General features: G+C 40.3%; 1 protein-coding gene across 2 annotated transcripts in view; it reads right to left on the reverse strand.

Moving 5' to 3' along the window:
• The window catches only part of Spata16 (spermatogenesis associated 16), a 344,381-nt gene that overhangs the window by 307,803 nt on the left and 16,144 nt on the right, over positions 1 to 20,434 (reverse strand). For both annotated transcript variants that reach the window (XM_085835355.1, XM_021158236.2), the window contains exon 2: positions 6,949 to 7,581. In XM_085835355.1, the coding sequence (XP_085691481.1) occupies positions 6,949 to 7,563 (615 nt within the window). In that variant the 5' untranslated portion in view covers positions 7,564 to 7,581. The remainder of the gene's footprint in view (positions 1 to 6,948; positions 7,582 to 20,434) is intronic.

Raw genomic sequence — 20,434 nt, forward strand, 5'->3', positions numbered from 1 at the left:
AGTTTTCTTAGTTATTTAATCTTTGAAATTCTTTTCAATATGGTGCTACTCAGAGGAACAAATAGCAAACACTTTGCTCCAACTCTGGTGAGGATACCAAGAAAGAAGAGTCCCAGTGTGAATGTATGCCTGTCTGATGACGATGGAAATCTGTAGAAGGTTTCTCAAAAAGACTTTATGATCTAACTCTGTGTCTCTTGGGTATATACCTGAAAGACTCTAACTCAACATACTACAGAGGTACTTGCATATTTATTCTTACTTCTACCCTAGTAGTCACCACTGCCAAAATTTGGAACAAGCCTAGGTATGTACACTGACAGGATATGTGTAATATATATATATATATATATATACATATATATATATATATGTATATATATATATATATGACTTCATTTAGCTGTGAAGAAATGTGAATTGTGAAATTATGACCTTTTCAGAAAAGTGGAACTGGGGGCCATCATGTTAAGCAATATAAACCACACTCAGAAAGACAAATATCAGCTTTCTTTTACATGTAGCATTTAGATTTAAATGTGTGTGTTTGTGTGTGTGTGTGTGTGTAGGACATGAAAATAAGGGTTCTGTGAAAGCAGACGAAGAGGTCTGAATATATGTATATGTGTGTATGCATATATGCATATGTATGAACATATATATGTATATACGTACACATATACACACATAAATGTATATTTCATATATATGTGAGAAATGACAGTAAATTGGGGATTAATGGTGTGAGAAAGAATCTAGCAAGGAGAGAGGAAGGATGGGGAAGACAATGGCTAGGTATAAGAACAAAGTATAATGATCTATGTATGAAAATGTAACAATGTACCTCATTTTTTGGTATGCTAATAAAAATAATAAAAGAGAACTGTATATTGAAATCAGGAGGAAAACCACAGCTGTGTAATACAAACACCTAGGTACTCAGTACCTGATTCTACTGCACAAAGCAATACTGTGTTAAAAATCCATTTAAATTAGCTTTCTGGGATATCCACATTGTGAGGCCCTAGAGACTTGCTACAGAATTATTCTCAGTAGAGCAATTATAGGTGAGGCTGCCCTATAATGAGATATTTTTGCTACTTCATTAAATAAACCCCCTTGAATGGGCTCCAAAATGGACCTGCCTCCTACCAAATTCCATTACACTGGATGTAATCTTATCAGAAGGCCTGGTACAGACTCCATCGTCTTGGAGACTTAAAGATTACCATAAGGGAAATGTGTTCTAGAACAATGGTTCCCAAAAGATGGTTCTTACTCCCATGCTTTACTAATCTAAGGTGAAATGAGAAACAGACAACTTAGTGAGCTTTCTACAAAATTATAATGTAATCCATTTTCAAAATGTCCTCCATTTGCAGAGTTTGACATTTCCATTTTCTTTCTATTCTAGTTTTCCTTTGTTTTTGTTTTTTGTTTTTTTTTGGGGGGGGGAGTGCTAAGCTGCTCCATCTTTGATCACTTAGTGACGGAATGGTTTGTAATGCTCTTGCATAACAGACCTGCCACCCCAACCCTCTCCCAGCCCCACCCACTGAGCTGGTTGCTTTGGCCAACTTGACACAAGGTGGAGTTATCTGAGAAGAGGACGCTCAGTTGAGAAAATGCCTCCAAAAGGTTCCCTGTAGGCAAGTCTGTAGTGCATTTTCTTAATTGTTGATTGGTGTGGAAAGGCCTATCCTACTGTGGGCATCCAGCCTTGGGAAGGGGGCCTTAGGTGTATATCAAAGGAGGCTGAGAAAGCCTTGGGGAAGGAAGCCAGTAAGCAGCACTCCCTCATAGTCTCTGCTTCCCTTTTTGCCTCTAGGATCTTGTTTTGAGTTCCTGCCTTGACTTCCTTCAGTGACCTGAGAATTGTAAGCTGAAAGAAACCTTTTCCTCCCCAACTTGGTTTTGTTCATGGTGTTTTATCACAGAAATAAAAACTCTAAAAAACAGCCTCTCAAAAACTTAAGTTTTTTTTTTTTTTTTTTTTTTTTTTTTTTACTGCTATTTAAATTCTCAATTTCTGAACGATTGATATTGAAACAACCGATCAAAGGAAGAATGTTGTTTCCTCCAGGCCAGTTGCTGGGCAGAAAGGAGTGTTAGAAGAGGAGCTACAGAGTGCTAATCAGAGGCAAATGTGCAAGTTTTCTGCCATCACAACTCTTGAGATAGATATTCAAGGTATGAAGAGAGAAAAGTTGCTATGCTCCACAGTGCATGCTTGGCTGCCCCATTTTTTACCTGGGGGTGAAGCAGTGAGAGCATGCTATGGCAGAAAGAACTGCTGAACAAATTCACTTACACCATGATCCAGAGAGTAAGGAGAAAGAAAGAGCCTGGATTCCATAAGTTTCTTGAGGCACCCCTTCAATGGCCTACACACATCTCTCTCTCGACTCCTCTCAAAGGTTACCTTATTTACCTTCTGAAGTGTCACCTTGGGATCCAAGTCTCCATCACATGGTCCCGTGGAGGGCATTCAACACCCACACCATCAGGGTAAATGGTTCAGTCAGGCACACTCAAACATAGCACTCCCAAGATTCAATGTGCCCAAGGGCCATCTGGGATTTGTTTAAATGTAGTCTCCAACTCTGCAGGGGTGTGTTCCCTCTGGAATCCTCTATTTCCAACCAACTTTCTCCCAGTAGTGCAGATGTAGCTATTAAGCTACTAAGTTGCGAAATCAAGCTGTGTTCAGACCCAGGCTCCACAAGTTTTATGAGACTATGAGCAGGTCACTTAGGCTGATCATCCATTGAGCAGTCACAGCAGCGACAGTAAGACAACAACCTATGTCATGGCTTATTTGGGGAACAGAATGGAAGAATGAGTACAAATACCCCCAGAATGTAAATCACACCACCCAACACACAGAACAAGCTTTGTGTTGTGAGTAATGAGTAATTATTTCTCCGTGAGGTCAGTTGGGCATCAAGATAAGAGAGATTAGGGCCCCTGGAGTCCTTTCCTGTGTGTTTCAATCAAAACAGACAGCTTCAGTCGTGGAGGACAAACCTTGTTTTCTAAGGCTGGTTCAAGTGGAGCTCTTTGAAGCTGTAAATCTTAAAGGGTATCTGCAGACCTGCTCTAATTCAGAAGGTAGAAGCTTTTGAAATACAAAAATCCCATGATTAAGGTAGAGGCCACAGTATCAGTGTGCAGGCCACAAAGCTAGAGTCTTTGATAATTTTTCTTTTGAGTATTTCCCCTGCAAGTTACAAGAAACACCTGATCACTATATTCTTGGATGCTGGCAATTGTTATTAATTATTCCTCTGACAAGAGTATAGCAAGAATGTTTGACTAATATTTTTCTATGTAAAAATATCCTCTCTGTATGTCTCTGTCTTTTTCTGTCTCTGTCTCTGTCTCTCTGTCTCTCTGTCTCTCTTTCTCTGTCTCTCTCTGTCTCTCTCTGTCTCGTCTCTCTCTGTCTCTCTCTGTCTCTCTCTGTCTCTCTGTCTCTGTCTCTCTCTCTCTCTCTCTCTCTCTCTCTCTGTGTGTGTGTGTGTGTGTGTATCTATGTCTGCAGACTCCAGAAGAGCATGTTAGATCCTCTGGAGTTGGAGTTCCAAGCATTTGTGAGCCACTGACATTAGTGCTGCTGACTAAACTCAGGTCTTCCAAAAGAGAAGCAAGGATGTTGAGCTTTCTCCCTAGCCCACATTTTTCCTATATTTTATTGGCACCTAAGTAATTTATTGACTAGTAGCATGCATTTAGTAATATGCAAATGTGATTCCACAAAACCAATCTTATGTTTTTACTCAAAGAAGCTCTATGATTTTGATAGTGAGTAAATTTTAAATTTTTAATAATGTGAACTACTAGAGGTGGGCTTTAGGATTTCAAATGCTCAAGCCAGGGCCAGTGTCTTTCTTGTCCTGCTGCCTTCAACCCTGGATATAGAACTCTCTGCTACTATGTCTGCCTGTGTGTCACCATGCTCCCTTCTGAAACTGTGAGCCAGCCCCAATTAAATGCTTTCCTTCATGAGAGTTGCCATGGTCTTGGTGTCTCTTCATAGCAATAGAACACTGGCTAAAACACCTTTGTGTTTGATAGTCACAAGCTATTCGGATACATTTCTAACAGTATTTTGTGTAACAACAAGACCACACCCACTCCAACAAGGCGCACCTCTAAGTCTTGTCAGGTAGCACCACTCCCTAATAGTCAAGCATTCAAGCCTATGAGCCTATGGCACTATTCCTATTCAAACTACCACAAAAGACTTTTAGATGTGTTGGCAAATATCATACCAATCAATAAATATTTTCAAATTTCCAGAAGCCTTGGCTAGAGCATGGTTTTCTCTTTCATTGCTTGTCCTGTCTTCAACCACAAGCTATACATGTTCTGCATGCTGCCATAGCTGATAGTGTCCCACTTACCTAGCAAGCCTGGGATATACTTTCTGATATGTTTCTAATAATAAAGACCCTTGGGGAGAGAGATTCCTTATCTATCTTGCTTCCTGTGTCCTAGAACCTCCTAGTGTGAGCAATGTCTGGAATACTGTTTCCCAGGCCCCCACTGCAGATTTGTATGGTTACATGATGAAATTCTGGCCAGTGGGGGCAGTAGGAGTGCTGGGTACAGCACTGTGGGCAGTGCTTGTTATTATATATGTTGTATATTATATATGTAGTACATATAGTACATATATATGTACTATATATATATATAATATATAAAATTCTTAAGATTATACTGTGCTTATTATTGGCTAGATGTACTTCTATGAAACAAATATATCTCCATCTCCTACCAGATGCTTATTTCAGAATTTCTGTCATCTATAGATAAATATTACTAAGTTCTACACACACAGATATTTGTGATGCATTCTTCTCTCTAGTGTCCTGGTTGTCATCTCAGCTTGTCGCCATCCTGCCTCACTTAAAAGCCACATCAAGCAATGAGAAAAGGACGGTGCTACGTGTTAGCATCTGAGAACCCCAAGGATGTATCACACTGGCAAGTTTAAGTTCATGAGAAGAGTTAAAGAAGGGAAGAAACCTTTCTATTCCCAGCAGCTTTTGTTTATTAAGAGACATCCTAGAGAAGATTTCAAAGTTAACTCCCAAGGTAATTAAACAAAAGCTAGGCCAGATGTCTAAGCTAAAGTTTTGGTCTCAAAATAATTACCTTTGTTAATTACCAGTAATTAGTGTCAGCATCCAAAGCTTTCCTAAAATCCAGGGGCGAGAGAAGGGGAAAAGTAGAGAAAGAAGAGCTCAAAGATGGGGAGAGGGAGAGGGAGAAGGAGAGGAGGAGGAGGAGGGGAGGGGGAGGGGAGGGGGGAAGGGAGAGGGAGGTACAGGTTTTGAGCACAAACACATGTTTAAGTCATTAAATCTCAGAGCTGAATTTTAGCATTATGAATGCTGGGTTTTATGGAAAACTGACTATTTCCTTCCAGTTAATACTGGTATCTTGTACACTCTTACATAGTCCCAACTTGAAGTTTTACAGCACAATTTCTTAATTTTATATCCTTTTTCATTGATATAAAGATAACCCTTTCTTTTACCCTGCTTCATGAAGATCATGCCTATTGGAGAAAGACCGGCAGGCAATGGGATGACCCTTGAAGAAATGTACAGGGCTCTATATGCAGTCTTGCTTGAGCATTCTGTCCTAAGTCTGGGGGCTGAAAAGGAGGTGAGAGTCCTCTCAGAGGATGGCAGATAGCCCAGGTTGCCAGCACTTACTAATGGCAATGTTATGTAGAAATAACACCCTCAAGGTTTACATGGCACACTATGCTGCCAGTTGGGGTATGGATGACCCTGTATGAAAATAGATGAATTCTCTGTTTGTGTGTGTTTGTATGTACTCAGTTCCTTCTTAAATATTTAGGGATAACACTGTTGATTATTTCCTATTAGTAATTCATTCTAGATTTACACATTTCAACATGCAGGCAGTAGTGGACATATTTTACTCTGTAAATCTATACCACAGCCCCTTACATTATCTCTAGGCCTCCCTCTGGCCTCCATCAAGGTGTTCCTTGATGCACATTTATGTAATATTACTATATTGAGCCTCTCAATATGAAAGACAAAAGGAACACACTTTCTTTTCTTTCACTCATATTTTGAAGTCTCCATGCTCAGCAGGGATATCTAGAATTCACTGAGGTTTTTTATTTTTTATTTTATTTTATTTTATCTTTTTGTTTTTGCAATTAATAGAATACATAGGGGGATCCCAATCGTGCTGGGCCATTGGGACTTTTACATATGCATTTCCTTAATCTACAAGTTTAGTGAGTCGTCAGACCACATACTTTTTTTGCACGACTTATTCTGGGTTTAACAGTAATTTCTAGGTTTATTTCAGTCCACTAACACCTTCTTAATGCTTGCAGATGGCATAATAGTCATAAAGTTCACTAGAATGAGGAGGATATCTGAAGTGATGCTCCTGTCAAGGAAAATGATGTTATCTGTACCAAGCATTGTAAGGAGTCTAACATGTATAACATTGTATACCAAGTGTACCACGTACAGTATCAGCCTGTGCTGAAAACTAAGGGTTTGCTTGCAAAGACTACATAAAAGGTACAATTTATGGTCTTGAGGAATGCTTGCATTTAGAAAGGATTTATTTAACACATCACCACTGTATTGATGTGTCATAGCTTTTGGAGGTATATACCTAAATTATAAAACTAACCACATTTGTACATATGTTGCCATTTCCTTCTGGGTTTGCAAGCAGAAAAAGCATGTTAAACAGGAATAGGCATGGTAATCTACTGGCCCATCTCACTTGCTTTATGTAACTTTGTAACTCTTAATTCTGGCGTTAAATAATTTTACCCCATGACCACTGTTCATTACATTGTGGCCAGAACCACTCAGTGTAATTGCAGCTTTTAATTTCATGGCTCCCTGCGCATCTATACTGACTGTAATCCCATACCTCAAGTGCTGTCCTGAACTGTCCTGCTGCCACGGCATATTTCTTCTGTCTATAGCAAGAGCTGGCATCCTTTAAGGCTACCTGAAGCCATTTGTCAATCTGTGGCAGGGTGGTGAGATCCCGGGGACTTGCAGGTGGCATCGTGGTGGCAGCCTGGCCTGTTGCCTGAAGCCCAGGGCACATGTAAGGCTGGGCAAACTCATAGCTCACATCCTCTTCATCAACGTAGACCAGCTTCATTTCCACATCCATTATGTTCTTTAAGGGGATGTGAGGCAGAGGTACGGTGGTGAATAGCTGATTGTCTAGTTCCATTATCTTGGCCTCCTTCTTTCCCACCAGCTTCTCTTCGCTGTCAGCCTTCCGTTTAAGGGCCACCTTTTCTAACTCGTTATTTTGTTTTTCTTTGATGCTCTTTGTGAGTTTTACTCTCTCAGCTGAGGCTTCAGCTTGCGTTTCTCCACTGTTCTTCTTAATTCCAGGTGGCCCTTCCAGGCTGTTGGGGGAATTTGTTAAGGTGGACATTTTCTTGCTTGTATTTATTTTCGGAAGAAGCGGATCGCGATAGACTCTCTTCACTGTAGTCTCCAAACTCCTACTCTTGCCAGAATCCATTGGTCCACCCGTAGACTCCTGCAGGGATGACAAAGAAGAAAGTCATGAAAACAATGACTTTGAAACCCCAGTTGTTTTAGCCAATAGTCAGTTGCATTTCTAATACTGTTTTCTTCATTATAGATACCTATCATGCAGAACACAGATGTATTTATACTATCCACTGACTGTTCACACTGACCAATGGATGCTTCAGTCTCAAAACTCACTAAGGTAAGAACTCACCCCAAGCTTATTGGGATGTTGCCTGAAAAATAATTTACGGCTGAACAGCATTAAATGAACCTTTATATGAGAAGCTAAAGTCATTGAATAGGAAAATCTTATACATAGCCCTAGAAGACAAAAAAAAAAAATCCACTTTCTCTTCATTTTCTCAGAAAGGCAGGCAGTCTATAACTCATCACAAAGCCCATTGCTATCCTGAATGATGGACTTGGGAGAGAAACCACAGCCACTTCTTTGGAAAAACTTCCAGAAATGTGAGCATGGCGATTTCTTTATATGTTTGCTCCATTAGTTTGGAAAGTCTCATGCTGGACTATCTCTAAAGACCACTATTTGTTAAAACAAATAGAGGAATGTGACCTTAACCTCCCAGTGACTCAAGCCATGTATTCATCTTTTGAATCCACTGTTTCTGGAGTAATGACATGAATATGGTTTCTGATGTGAACCATGTTCCCAATGCGCTAATGCTAACACACAGTTTGATAAGGAGGCCTCTTCATAGGAACTTTGCTCCTAGATCTGCAAGATAGAAAATGCCCTAAAATATAATAATTGATGAATATAATTGGCTCTTATCCCATATGATCCTCTGACTTAATCATAGTCTCTACTGGGTACAACTTATTTCTTTACAAAGAATCTAAAGGATAGGAAGCCGATGCCTCTCCATGGACACGATACTGCTTTCAGCAGAACCTGCCCCTGGGCACTCACAAGCTCCTTGTTTAGAGTCTTTCCTCCCTGCCATGTCACTTTTAGTGTAGCTCTGACTATACTTACATAAGATACAAAGAGACAAGAAAATAGCTGGGCTAAGGCTGAGTATGATCGCAAGATACGATGAGTTAAAATGTAATATTTGTGCTTCTATTAATGTCTGTGATGCCCCCTCCACTAAGGGAAAACACTTGAGAAGCCTCTTCAAGCTTGTTATTTTGCTAATATCGATTGCTTTGCTTTGTCTACTGAGAGGCAGTAGTTTGGCTCCAGCAGACCTTTGAAACACAGTGAACCAATACCCAGTTGATTCTTAAGACAAAAAAAAAAAAAAAAAAAAGACATAAAACTGTACTTTTGAGGTTAAAATTTTTCCTTTACCCTTATATGTAGGTGTTATAGAAAAGTGTTAGTTAGGCTATACATGAACATAAAAGAGGCTATCATGACAGTTTTATGACCTCATAATAAGTATCAAGTTGGAATGAGAGACTGCTGTGAAGGCAAGAGGATCTGAGTTCAAATCCCCCCCCCATCCACCTAAAAGCCATGCATGGCTATAACCCCACTGTTTGGGTACAGACACTGGTGGGTTCAAGGAATGTGTTGGCCACTTGTTCTAACCACAACATTGAGCTTCAGGTACAATGACAGTGTACCTACAAAGAAAATAAGGTGGAGAGGGATGAAGAAAGACTGCCAGTTTCTGCCTCTGGACACACACACACACACACACACACACACACACACACACACACACAAATACACACAGAGAGAGGGGAGGAAGAGGGAGAGAGAGAGAGAGAGAGAGAGAGAGAGAGAGAGAGAGAGAGAGAGAGATCAGATTCTAGTAAGAATTATCTTATTAGTTATCAAAAGCTAAATGCTAGAGTTGTGATTCCGACAGAATTATATTGACAGAAGTAATTTGTGAAAGATTACAATCTTGGCCAATGTATGCCCTGCTCCTTCCTAAGGAGATGTGCAAAACAGTGAATCCCAGGTCCAGTGCCACCACTGTGCCTTGATCAGGGCACTGTCCTGAGTATTCTACCTAAGGCAGTGAGAAGAAGACAGTGCCAGCCATCACTGTGTTCTTGTTTGTTCTTGTACCATGGAGGATCTGGGCTTCGAAGGTTGGGGTCTCTGGAGGTGGATTCTCAGACAAGCATCTATCTCACAGAATTTCTTTCAGTAGCTCAGATACAGCTTTTGAAATTTTCCCGTTGCTCAGAATAGCTGCTGGTAAGATTCATTTTCACAATAGACTATATATAAATATGAATAATAAATGTTGGTAGGTGAACGGTTCCAAGAGTTTCTCCCGGTATCTTATCTCAGCTATTTACATCATGTACCAGAGGCTACAGACCGTCAACTTCTCTGTAGTGGGTTGATGTAACACTGCAGAACCTATAGCAACACTACCTTCTTATCACGGTTGACTTCTCATCTTCAGTGTGTAAATTTGTGTCCATCTTTGTAACTGCTTCTCCTGAAGGGTGATTGTCTTTCCTTTCTTTATTGCCTTCCCATTCCTCCTTGCCCTAGCCTCTTCCAACCTATCTAATCCCTGAAGATGTGCCTTTTCTTCAGAGCAAGAAGAAAGGTTGTGTGTGTGTGTGTGTGTGTGTGAGAGAGAGAGAGAGAGAGAGAGAGAGAGACAGAGAGAGAGAGAGAGAGAGAGACAGAGAGAGAGAGAGAGAGAGAGAGAGAGAGAGAGAGAGAGAGAGAGAGAGAGAGAGAGAGGAACTCTAGAGTGCTCTATAGCAACTCTTAAGCCTTTCTAGAGAAATTACCATTTAGAATCCTCCAACAGACTTGTATAAACAGTAGTAATGCAGTGGGAGAAAGCAGACAGGGTGGGTGCTCATAGGACATTAAGAGATGCTGAACAGATGAACAAACTTTTAATGTTCAGGCATCTGAAAGATCAGTTATCCCAAATTTGTCCAAGAAACAACAGATTTAAGTCCCTATGCCTCAACACAGAACACTGCCCTGAATATCAATATGTGTCCTTAAATTGACAGTCTGAAAGAGGAGCAGGCCCTAACCAACCTGTTTCACAGAGGTGGCAACTGGTCACATTACTTTAATTTCAGAGGTAGAATATGCTCCTTATGAAAGCTGTGCTGCTCAACAAAAGAGCTATGGAGGCGCTCAGCGTTTCCAGCCGTCACAAACCTGCAGGGGAGGGTTGTGCATCCCCGACCAGCCTTGCACTCTGCCCTTACTTCCCACCCCATGAACTCAAGAGAAGCAGCTCTGTTAATTCCAAACGATGCTCATTCTCAGTCCGTCTGCTGAAATGTTCTCATCTTGTTCCCACCTCATTTACTTGTCCTAAACCAAACTGCAATTCCTAGACAAGAACTGCCCATCTCTGTCTTCTCCAAACAGACCAGTTACATGTGCATGATTGACTTCTTCCAAGCAGCTGTCTAAAAGCAGACTCATCCCCTACTGATCCAGACATGAGCTCAGGGTTCTGCATAAAGCTGTTCAAAAAATGTAGGTCAAAACATATGCTGTAAAACAAAGACTAAGTTACATGCAGTTAGAGAAAATAAAGCTGGAATCTAAAAACAGATTCTTTTATATTTTGAGATTATAATATAATTGCTACATTTCCCCCTGCCTCTCCTTCCTCCCTTTTATACATCCTTCCTTGCTCTCTTTCAAATTCATGGTTACTTTGAGCACTGCAAAAGAGGAGGTGGAGAGAGTTTAAGAGCTGGAAGACCAGAGGGTTTGCTGTGAGGCTGTGTCTCCTAGCAATGTCAGAGGCTACACCCATAGTATTCCACCAACACTGCCCATGCATGAGCTGGGCTAGGACAACAATAGACACCCTGATGTGGATGATGGAGTGTGGGAGCCCAGGAGGCCTCGAACTAGACAAAGAACTACTACAACAATGGAATACTGTGTGCAGGAGAAAGTCTCTCCCATGAAATTTTTGTTAAGACCTGGGGAACAAATCAAGTGGACTCAATGCAGTCAGTTCTACCAGAGAGTGACACTGTCAGCATACCCCTGTACTTGGTTTCTTAGTTCTTTCTTGTTTTTTGAAAATATATTATATGGTTTCTTCCTTCTTTTTCCTTCCTCCAAAGCCTTCCATATAGCCCTCCTTGTTCCCTTTCAAATTCATCACCTCTTCCTTCATTACTTGTTGTTACATACACATATATTCCAAAATACATAAATACAAGCTGTGCAGTCTGAATACTTGCATGCATGTTTTTAGGGCTGATAATTTGGTATCAGATAACCAATTGGTATGCTCTTTCCTGGGGAAGACTATTTCTTTACTTTCAGCCTTCCTTAGTTGCCTGCAGCAATCTGTGTTGGGATGGAGGCTTGTGGTCTCCCCCTTGTTCACTTCGGCATCTCTATTGTTGTGCTTGTTCAGCACATGTTGGTGAGACTTTATGGGTGTAGCTTTTGACATTGTTAGGAGACATCTCACAGCAAACTCCTGATATTAGAGCTGATCAGATCACCTGTACCCTTCTATCCCCCTCTCTACTGCTCTGAAATGCCCCTGTCTTGGCACTTGTCCCATTTCTCTTTCCTGGCTCCTGCAGTTCATTCAGGGCATGTACTCACATCTGAGGATTTAAAGCCAAGAGCCTCAGATAACATGCAACATTTCTCTTTCTGGCTCTACATTACCTTGTTTCATCTATTTATCTACCAATTTCATGATTTCTTCCTCCCTGGCTCCCTCCCTGCCTTCCTTTTTCTTTCTTGTCAAGACAGATTTACTAAGTTTCCAAGGCTCATCTTAAATTCACTTTGTAGGTCAAATAGAGTTTGAATGTGCCACACTCCTGCCTCAGCCTCCTGAGTATCTGGTATCAGGATCAGCTAGAAGAGGATTTTTCTCTTTTCTGACAGTAAAGCAAAAACTCTTCAGAAAAGAGTTGATTCTGTGAAGTTCTGATGGATTTTTGTTTTGCTTGGTTTTAATCTCATCCCGGGTGAGGTACATTTTCTTCTCAGTTGTTCAAATGAGTCATGTAAGAACTAGATTTAAACTATCAACCTCTTCAACTTTTTTTTTAGTAGTCAGGTTGATTAACATGGAGTTAGTCAGTGTTCCCAAGGCTACATTTTAATCTTTACTTCAATACAAAATCCTTTAAGAGAAAACTCTTTGTCGACCATCATGTCAAAAGGATTTGTAGGTGGCATTCTATAAAATGCTTCTTCTTTAATTTACAAGGCAGCATGGTAGTAGAACCGATTTTCTCATATCCACACGGTGGCACAGATAAAGAAGATCTCTAGCAAATGATGATCAGAAACCTTTGAGTCATCGCTGGGGGCTTATAATAAACACAGCTGCAGGGAATGAAGAGGGATCAGTACTCAATCATTTCTATCGGCTAACCGTTTTACATTTTCAACAGTTATTTATTTATTATTGTTATTTTTTTTTACTTTAAGCATACTGACAAGTTTTCTGTTGTACATCTGGCTTTCTATTACCTCTTAGATGCAATTGGTAGTTTACATGGTTATTAGTAAAACAAATGATTAGATTTTTTTTTTTTTCTGAAACAGGCAGCTCAAACCTGGGCAATTCAGAAGAAGAGAATCCTTAAAAATGTGCTCTCTGAAACACTCAACATCATAGTTGCTATGGTTTTCTTTCTTTAAAAAAAAAAAGATCTAATTTTAACTTGCTGTTAAATGTAACCAGAGAGACATTATGAGGAAAAACACCTTGCTTGTTAGTCTACCAGTACATGTTGTTATTTTTAAAAACATTCTACAAAATAGTCCTTCTGTCTAATAGTCAGGTACTAAAGCCCTTAAACCATGACCAGGATGCTGGGCTGGGTGGACCAGGAGAGACTAAGGTTGACCAGATCTCAGCATGCTGGTATTTGCAGCTAGGAGAAGGCAGCACTGGAGGATGGGAAGTGGAGATGTACAGATAAACACCTCCCTTCAGAGGAGATTCCTTTACTTGACTGAACTGCAAGGGACTGAAATGCATCCCAATCTATTTCGTATGTGGATTCCTAGGTTCCTTCAGAGCCTAGAACACAGCAGGCCCTTGGTGCACACTTGTTTTCAGAGAGAGGGTGTGGCTGATTGCTAAGACAGCAATATCAGGCTTGCTTCTCCAAGAACACAGGTGTTTGGAAACGAGTTCTGGAGAAGAGAAAGGCAATGTCCCCATTCCCAAAATTCTTCTTTTTATCCAAGTAATATTGTAAGGCATGGTGAACTACTACTCGATGGCAGTGGTGGATTTGGGTCATAGTACATATTTAAGAAATAAGTAAAGCATCCCACAGATGAAGATATGTAAAATACTAATAGCAGTGCTGCTCCCAGTTGGTAAGGTTATATATATCACTACATAAAACCTTTCCCCCTCACAACATCTTTGTATAGATGTTATTAGCACAACTGGGCTAATAACAAAAGATGAAAACCATAATGGTGAGAAAGAGAAACCATGATGTTGAAGAAGTATAAGGTAATCAAGGGAACTGGCCATATCTGAGACTTCACCTTAGGGCCGTAGATACCAGATTGCACAACTTTAGGATCATATGAAAATACTCCTCTCTGCACTTGACCCTGGGTGCTGTGCTCAGATATTTACTTTCCCTACATTAAAAATGTTTTCTTTTATAAATTTTATAACCAGGTTCCTAACATTATTGCTGTCTTATTGGGTGAGACTCCCTTTACAATGGTGAGATAAGCCCAATTTTATGGTTAACTCAAGTATAGGAACCAATTTTGTTAAGAAAGAATTAATAGATTTTTAAGGGTTTTAAAAGATTTTTAGTTGTAAATATTATGGACCCATTGTATTCCAGAAGTCATTAAATAAAGAAAAAATAATGTGAACATAAAAATTCTACATGAATAGATTGCAGAGACTTTGGGAATAATTCATCAAAGCAACTGTGCTTCTCGGAACCAGTCCACTGTGCACCTTTATCTGAGAGGGCTACTCACGGTGGTGTTATGTAAAGGAGAGAGTGTTCAAATTGGAGTTGCAGAACAGTTTGAACTCTAGGTTTATTATTCATTGATGGCATGTCCTAAGAGGAACTATGCAACTTGCTTTAACATTACTTTTAGAACTGTAAGTGTCATGGAAGCATCAGATGGGGATGTTTTACAGAACAACACTTATGACAGAAGAGGCTTAGCAATTCCACAAACAGCTCCTTGCGGGGGCCTGAGACTACCTCAGAGGATTCTGTCTCTTCCTCCTGTCAAGGACTATGCTCTTACCATCAGCAGGAGACTGGCTAGTTTCATGTCAACGTGACACAAGATAAAGTCGTCTGCGATAAGGAAATCTCCATAGAGAAGATGCCTCCCTAAGATCAGGCTGCAAGCAGGAAAGTCCATAGGACATTTTCTTAATTAGTGGTTTGATGTGGGAGGGCCCTGCTCATTGTAAGTGATGACACACCTGAGCTGGTGGCCCTGGATTCTATCAAGAAAGCAGGCTGAGCAAGCCTCAAAGATCAAGTCAGTAAGCAGCCTTCCTCCATGGCCTCTGCTTTAACTCCTGCCTCCTGGTTCCCTCCCCTATTGAGTTCCTGCCTTGGCTTCCCTCAATGGACTGTGATTTGAGATAAGTAAGCCAAATAAACCCTTTGTTCCCCAAGTTGCTTTTGGTCAGGATGTCATTCTTTTGGCATCAGACTAGTTCTGCTAATGTCTATGCCAATTAAGCAGACCTTATGGGAAGATTGACTAAAAACCTTCTAGACTCCAGAGGGCTACCTGCTGCCATCATATGTCAAGAACAGAAGTAGTTCTACATATATGATGTCTCTTCCAACTCATATTCTCTTCACCATTTTCCCGCTTTGGGGCCCTCTGCTAGGACTCCTGTTACAGATCAGCAATCACTTTCATGTTTCAAACCCAGGGACCAGTAGGCTTGCTTTGACTGCAGCTCTAGATAGCCGTCTTCACAATGGACAAGTCTTGTCTTTGGTGGAACAGTCTTTTTATCTACACAGGTGGCATGATCATTTAGTTCTCCTCTGCCTCACTTGCCAGTGATTCATTCACAGCCTCTTGGGCTGCTGGCTCTTGCTCTACAGCAGGGGTACTCCTTTCCCCAGTGAGTGTTAGGGCCTTAGATGACCTTGTCCAGTCCAAACACTCCTGTTTCCTAGTGTCATAATGCTCCTTGAACTGCCCAATTGTCCACTCAACTACTAATCTGAAATCTTCATTCAGTTTGTTTAATATGAATCTCAAAATTAACAATGCCCAGTCTAAAATCTTAATTTTTATTCTTCCTTCCAAGAATATGCCACACAAATCCACTCAACTGTTCAGCAGAAAACTACAAATTATCTTTAATCTTTCATTTATCCTTTCCTTTCCTTCAGTACCCATCCTAGCATTGGTCATTGGTCTTATTGCCTCCACCCTATCCACTATTGATGTTCTGAAAGTCCCATCATCTTCCATCTAAATTATTGCCACTGCTTCCTCACACAGAAGGCACAGTTGTTCTTTTGGATGACAACCACATCCTCCCCTATTCTACTACCACATCCTATCTTACATTTACTGAAAACTCTTCCACAAATGCCCATAACACCTACAACAGAACACCACCCCCACTATCCCTATCTCCTATGAAGACCTTCAGCCCCTCATTTCTGCTGGCTATACCCAACTTGGTTAAACAAGCTTATTTCAACTTCACACAGTCTGTAGTCTATGGCCTGAGGAATAGGGTTTTTCTATATAGCCCTGGCTGTCCTAGGACTCACTCTCTAGACCATGTTCGCCTCGAACCTACAGAAACATACCTGCCTCTGCCTCCCTGCCTCCCTGCCTCCTCCCTGCCTCCTCCCTCCCTGCCTCCCTGCCTCCCTGCCTCCTCCCTGCCTCCTCCCTGCCTCCTCCCTGCCTCCTCCCTGCCTCCTCCCTGCCTCCTCCCTGCCTCCCTGCCTCCTCCCTGCCTCCTCCCTGCCTCCTCCCTGCCTCCTCCCTGCCTCCTCCCTGCCTCCCTGCCTCCCTGCCTCCCTGCCTCCCTGCCTCCCTGCCTCCCTGCCTCCCTGCCTCTCTGTCTCTGCCTCTTCCTCCTGAGGACTAGGTTTAAAGACTTTCGGGTCTTTTATCACCAACTTTATTCAGAGCCTAGCTTAAACACCTCTTTTCCAGAAAGACTCCTTTGATGACCTGTACAGCTTCCAGTCATATATCCATTTTAATCTCAGGACTTCTTATCCCAATACCATTTAGTAATTTATATCATTCCTGCTATAAACTCAGAAGGTGTCTGAGATAAAAGATACACAGTGGTTGTTGGCTAGATGACTATCTAATGGTCTCTGACTTTATTGCACAATTCAAGGGAGGTCTACTTTCTTTTGCTGTTGCTATCCAACTCAAACACAGCTAACTTAATACTTTACAGCTTAGCTGGAATGACCTAAGTGTAAGCTATCCATTTATAAAGTACCTTCACTTTGAATGCTTCTCCCGGCACTCAGACACTTTGATTCTTCCCTACACGTTCTTATACTTAATTTGGTTGTCTGTTTGTTACTCTAAATCACCAAAATTTGTGAAGTACCTGCCCCACCCAATCAGCTTTTATTTTAGTCTTTGCTGGAAAGTAAATAATTTCTTTGATTCTTGGTTCACACAAAGAACAGCTCATGCATAGCTGAAACCCTCAGCATAATCAGTTCTGTTTGGAAAAGAATTAATAGTACAATTTGCTGTTATTACTAAGAGGTGGTTGTAAGAATACAACGGTCCTTCTAGATAGTTCTTACTCTAATGTGATTATGTCATTTGTGTGGCAGGAACGGGAGCCTTGAAGAAGTCACATCTCAGTATAATCCAGAGCCCATTTCCTACAATTTTTCCTGGAACAAACAGAGTCAGCCTGCCAAGGTCAAGAGTATTCTGAGACAAAGTCTGAATCTGGTTTGGAGTGTCTCTTCAGAGCTTTGCTCTCAGTCCCACCCTCCCCACTCCATCTAGAAAAATGATCAGCTTCTGTCCTTTAAAAGAGCTAATATACTCAGTGACTATGTAAGGAAACAACTTTACTCCAAGTTTGGTCAATTATTTAATTCTGCTGGTAAAGTTCTTATTTCCTAGACTTTTACATTTTGTTTCTTAAATTTCCAGAAAGAATAGATGATGCAAAGAGTTTCCAGCACACTCCAATTCCTCTGTTTTGGAAATGGAATCTTTGGCAGGTGAAGTGTTCTGTTGACCACCACACAGTGAAGCAGGCCATAACCACATTTTAGAGTTCTTAAGTCATTTTCTCCTTTACTCCACTGCCTCCCACCACCATATAAAAATCAAACAGTTGTCACAAGAGCTGTTCCTAAGCCTTTTGTTTACAGATGCTAACTAACTGAGGCAATGAACACAAAGCACGAATGAAGATTTTAAATATTTTAACTCGTTCCCAGGGAAGACTATTTCTTTCTCTCTCTGCCTCCCAACATTGCATAGAGTTGCTTGTATGGACTTAAGGCCTTGTGAGATTTAGCTCTTCGATGCTAGCATGCTTATTGGTGTCTTCCATGCTCTGCCCATGTTTAGGCAGCCATGTTGGTGAGACTTCATTGGCATAACTTACTTAACATTTTTAGTAGACTCAGTCTCATAGCATGCCTCCTGTTCTCTTGACACAATCTTTCTGCCCCATCTTCTGAGGACTCCCCTGAGCCTTAGGTGCAGGACCTGCATCACATATATATCAATTGGGGTTGGGCACTATACAGACATTTGTTCTCTTATGTGTTTTAGTAAGTTGTGGTTTTCTGCAATTATCTTTTATGTATTACAAAGAAAAGCTTCTTTAATGATGGGTGAGAGCAATACTTATCTGTGGGTATAAAGATAAATATTTACAATTCTGTTAAGAATTCTGCAGGTTAAGAAAGAAAAGGTTTATTAAAGATCCAAGTTACAATATCCCACTAGCCCCTGGTAGCTGTCTAGGTTTCTAGAACCAAGTGTAATTTCCTGTTGTTGAGCAGACTTCAAGTCCTATTAGAGATCTATTTACTACAAACAAGATCTGCAAACTGCTATTGCACCTTTAAGATTATTGTGCAATGATGGTTGCTGTTGTTTACAGGTGTCATAGCTCGGTGTACTTCCTCCTAACACATACACACACAGATACAGACACACACACACACACACACACACACACACACATGCAACACGACCCCCCTCCCCAAACACACAGACAGCAAAAACTAAAGACAAAGAGGTCATGAATGTGAGAAGGGAGGTGTCCATGGGAGTGGTTGGAGCAACAAAAATCTGAGGTAATTATATGTTGATTTCAAAAGAAAAATATTCAAAGAGCTACAAAAACAGATACTGGTTTGTTCTTAAATTCGTATTAAAGTTTAGTGTATCCAGAGGTGGGAAATCCACCTTAATTTTTTTCTTTGAAATGACTTTAGATTTCAGAAAAGTTTCTGTTTCGATAACAGAAAAGTTGTGAGGTAATGTCAAAAACTCAAACTTACCCTTTATGTGCATCTGGAAATTTTAAGTATTTTGGACATATTCCTTCCTTTACATCTGATGTGTGTGCATATACAATCCCACACATGCATATTCACATATTCACATTATTTATTTTTCCAGTCTGTTTGCCAATACATTGCTTGCATCATGCCCCATTACCCTATAATACTTGACTGCAGGTTTCCTTTCCTTCTCTGTTATAACACACATGACTATGAAATTCAGAGGCAGTAACAGCAATACAGCACTGTAGCTGAATCTACAGTCACTGGCTGCATTTTTCAGTTGTCTCGGGAAAGTAGTTTTATTGCTTATTTTTCCTTTTGTAAAAGATCCGGTCTAGAAAGATATAGTGAATGAGACTGTCATAACTCTTTGTCCCTTTCACTGTAGAGCAGTGGCTCTTGACCGTCCTAATGCTCTGACCCTTTAATACAGTTCCTCATGCTGGGGTGAGCCCCAACCATAGAATTATTTCATTGCTGCTTCATAACTATAATTTTGTTCTTGTTATGAATTTTAATATAAATTTCTCATACGCAGGATAACTGCTGTGAGATCCTCAAAGGGATTTTGAACCACGGGCTGAGAATCGCTGCTTTAGAACAGTTCATCAGCCTTTGTTTGTCTTGGGTGGCATTGCAGTTTTGAAGAGTGTGAGTTAACTATTAGATGCACACAGTATCTTTCATGGAACACTCTTCCAATTTCAATGATCAAAGAAGCAATGGAGAGGAATCTGAGTTTCAAGATGACTTCCAATCTTTACCCAATCTTTTATTTACTGAAGAATTTTTCTCAAGTGATTTAATTTTGAAAGAACTTGGCTTCCTTATTAAAAAAATGAATACTACTTCATTTCTTATAGTACTAATTCTCTTCTTATAGAGATGAAGAAAGGAATGACAAAACAGTGTGGCAAGGACCAAATGTACCACCTAGAACATGGCCCATTCTTTACAGAGAGCAGCTAACCATGGTGGTAAATACAGCATGCAGAACACAGGAAGGCAGCTGCTACAAAGACAACTGGCCTATTTGCCAGTGGCATCATATCTTTAACCACAGATCCTATGATCATTAAATAAGAAAATGAATCTGTGAATATACATATATATTCACTATATATATATATCCTCATATATTTATTAAAACTTGAATATGGTTATGAGACTGCCTCTATTTGATTATCTCCTGATGTTGAACTTGATGCTAGAAACCTCAGTAAACTGTCTGTGGAATGTGGTAGGAATATAGAATAAAAATAGAAATAATTTTCCTAAAAATTTTCTATAAAATTTTTTTCATTTTGTCATTACAGTATTTTACAATACATTAAACTTAAGTATAAAAGTGTCCTTCCTGTTAAAAGTTAGAGGACTGTGTAATA

The sequence above is a fragment of the Mus caroli genome, unplaced genomic scaffold (assembly GCF_978045245.1).
Source record: "Mus caroli unplaced genomic scaffold, Mus_caroli_1 scaffold_3, whole genome shotgun sequence".
Lineage (NCBI taxonomy): Eukaryota > Metazoa > Chordata > Mammalia > Rodentia > Muridae > Mus > Mus caroli.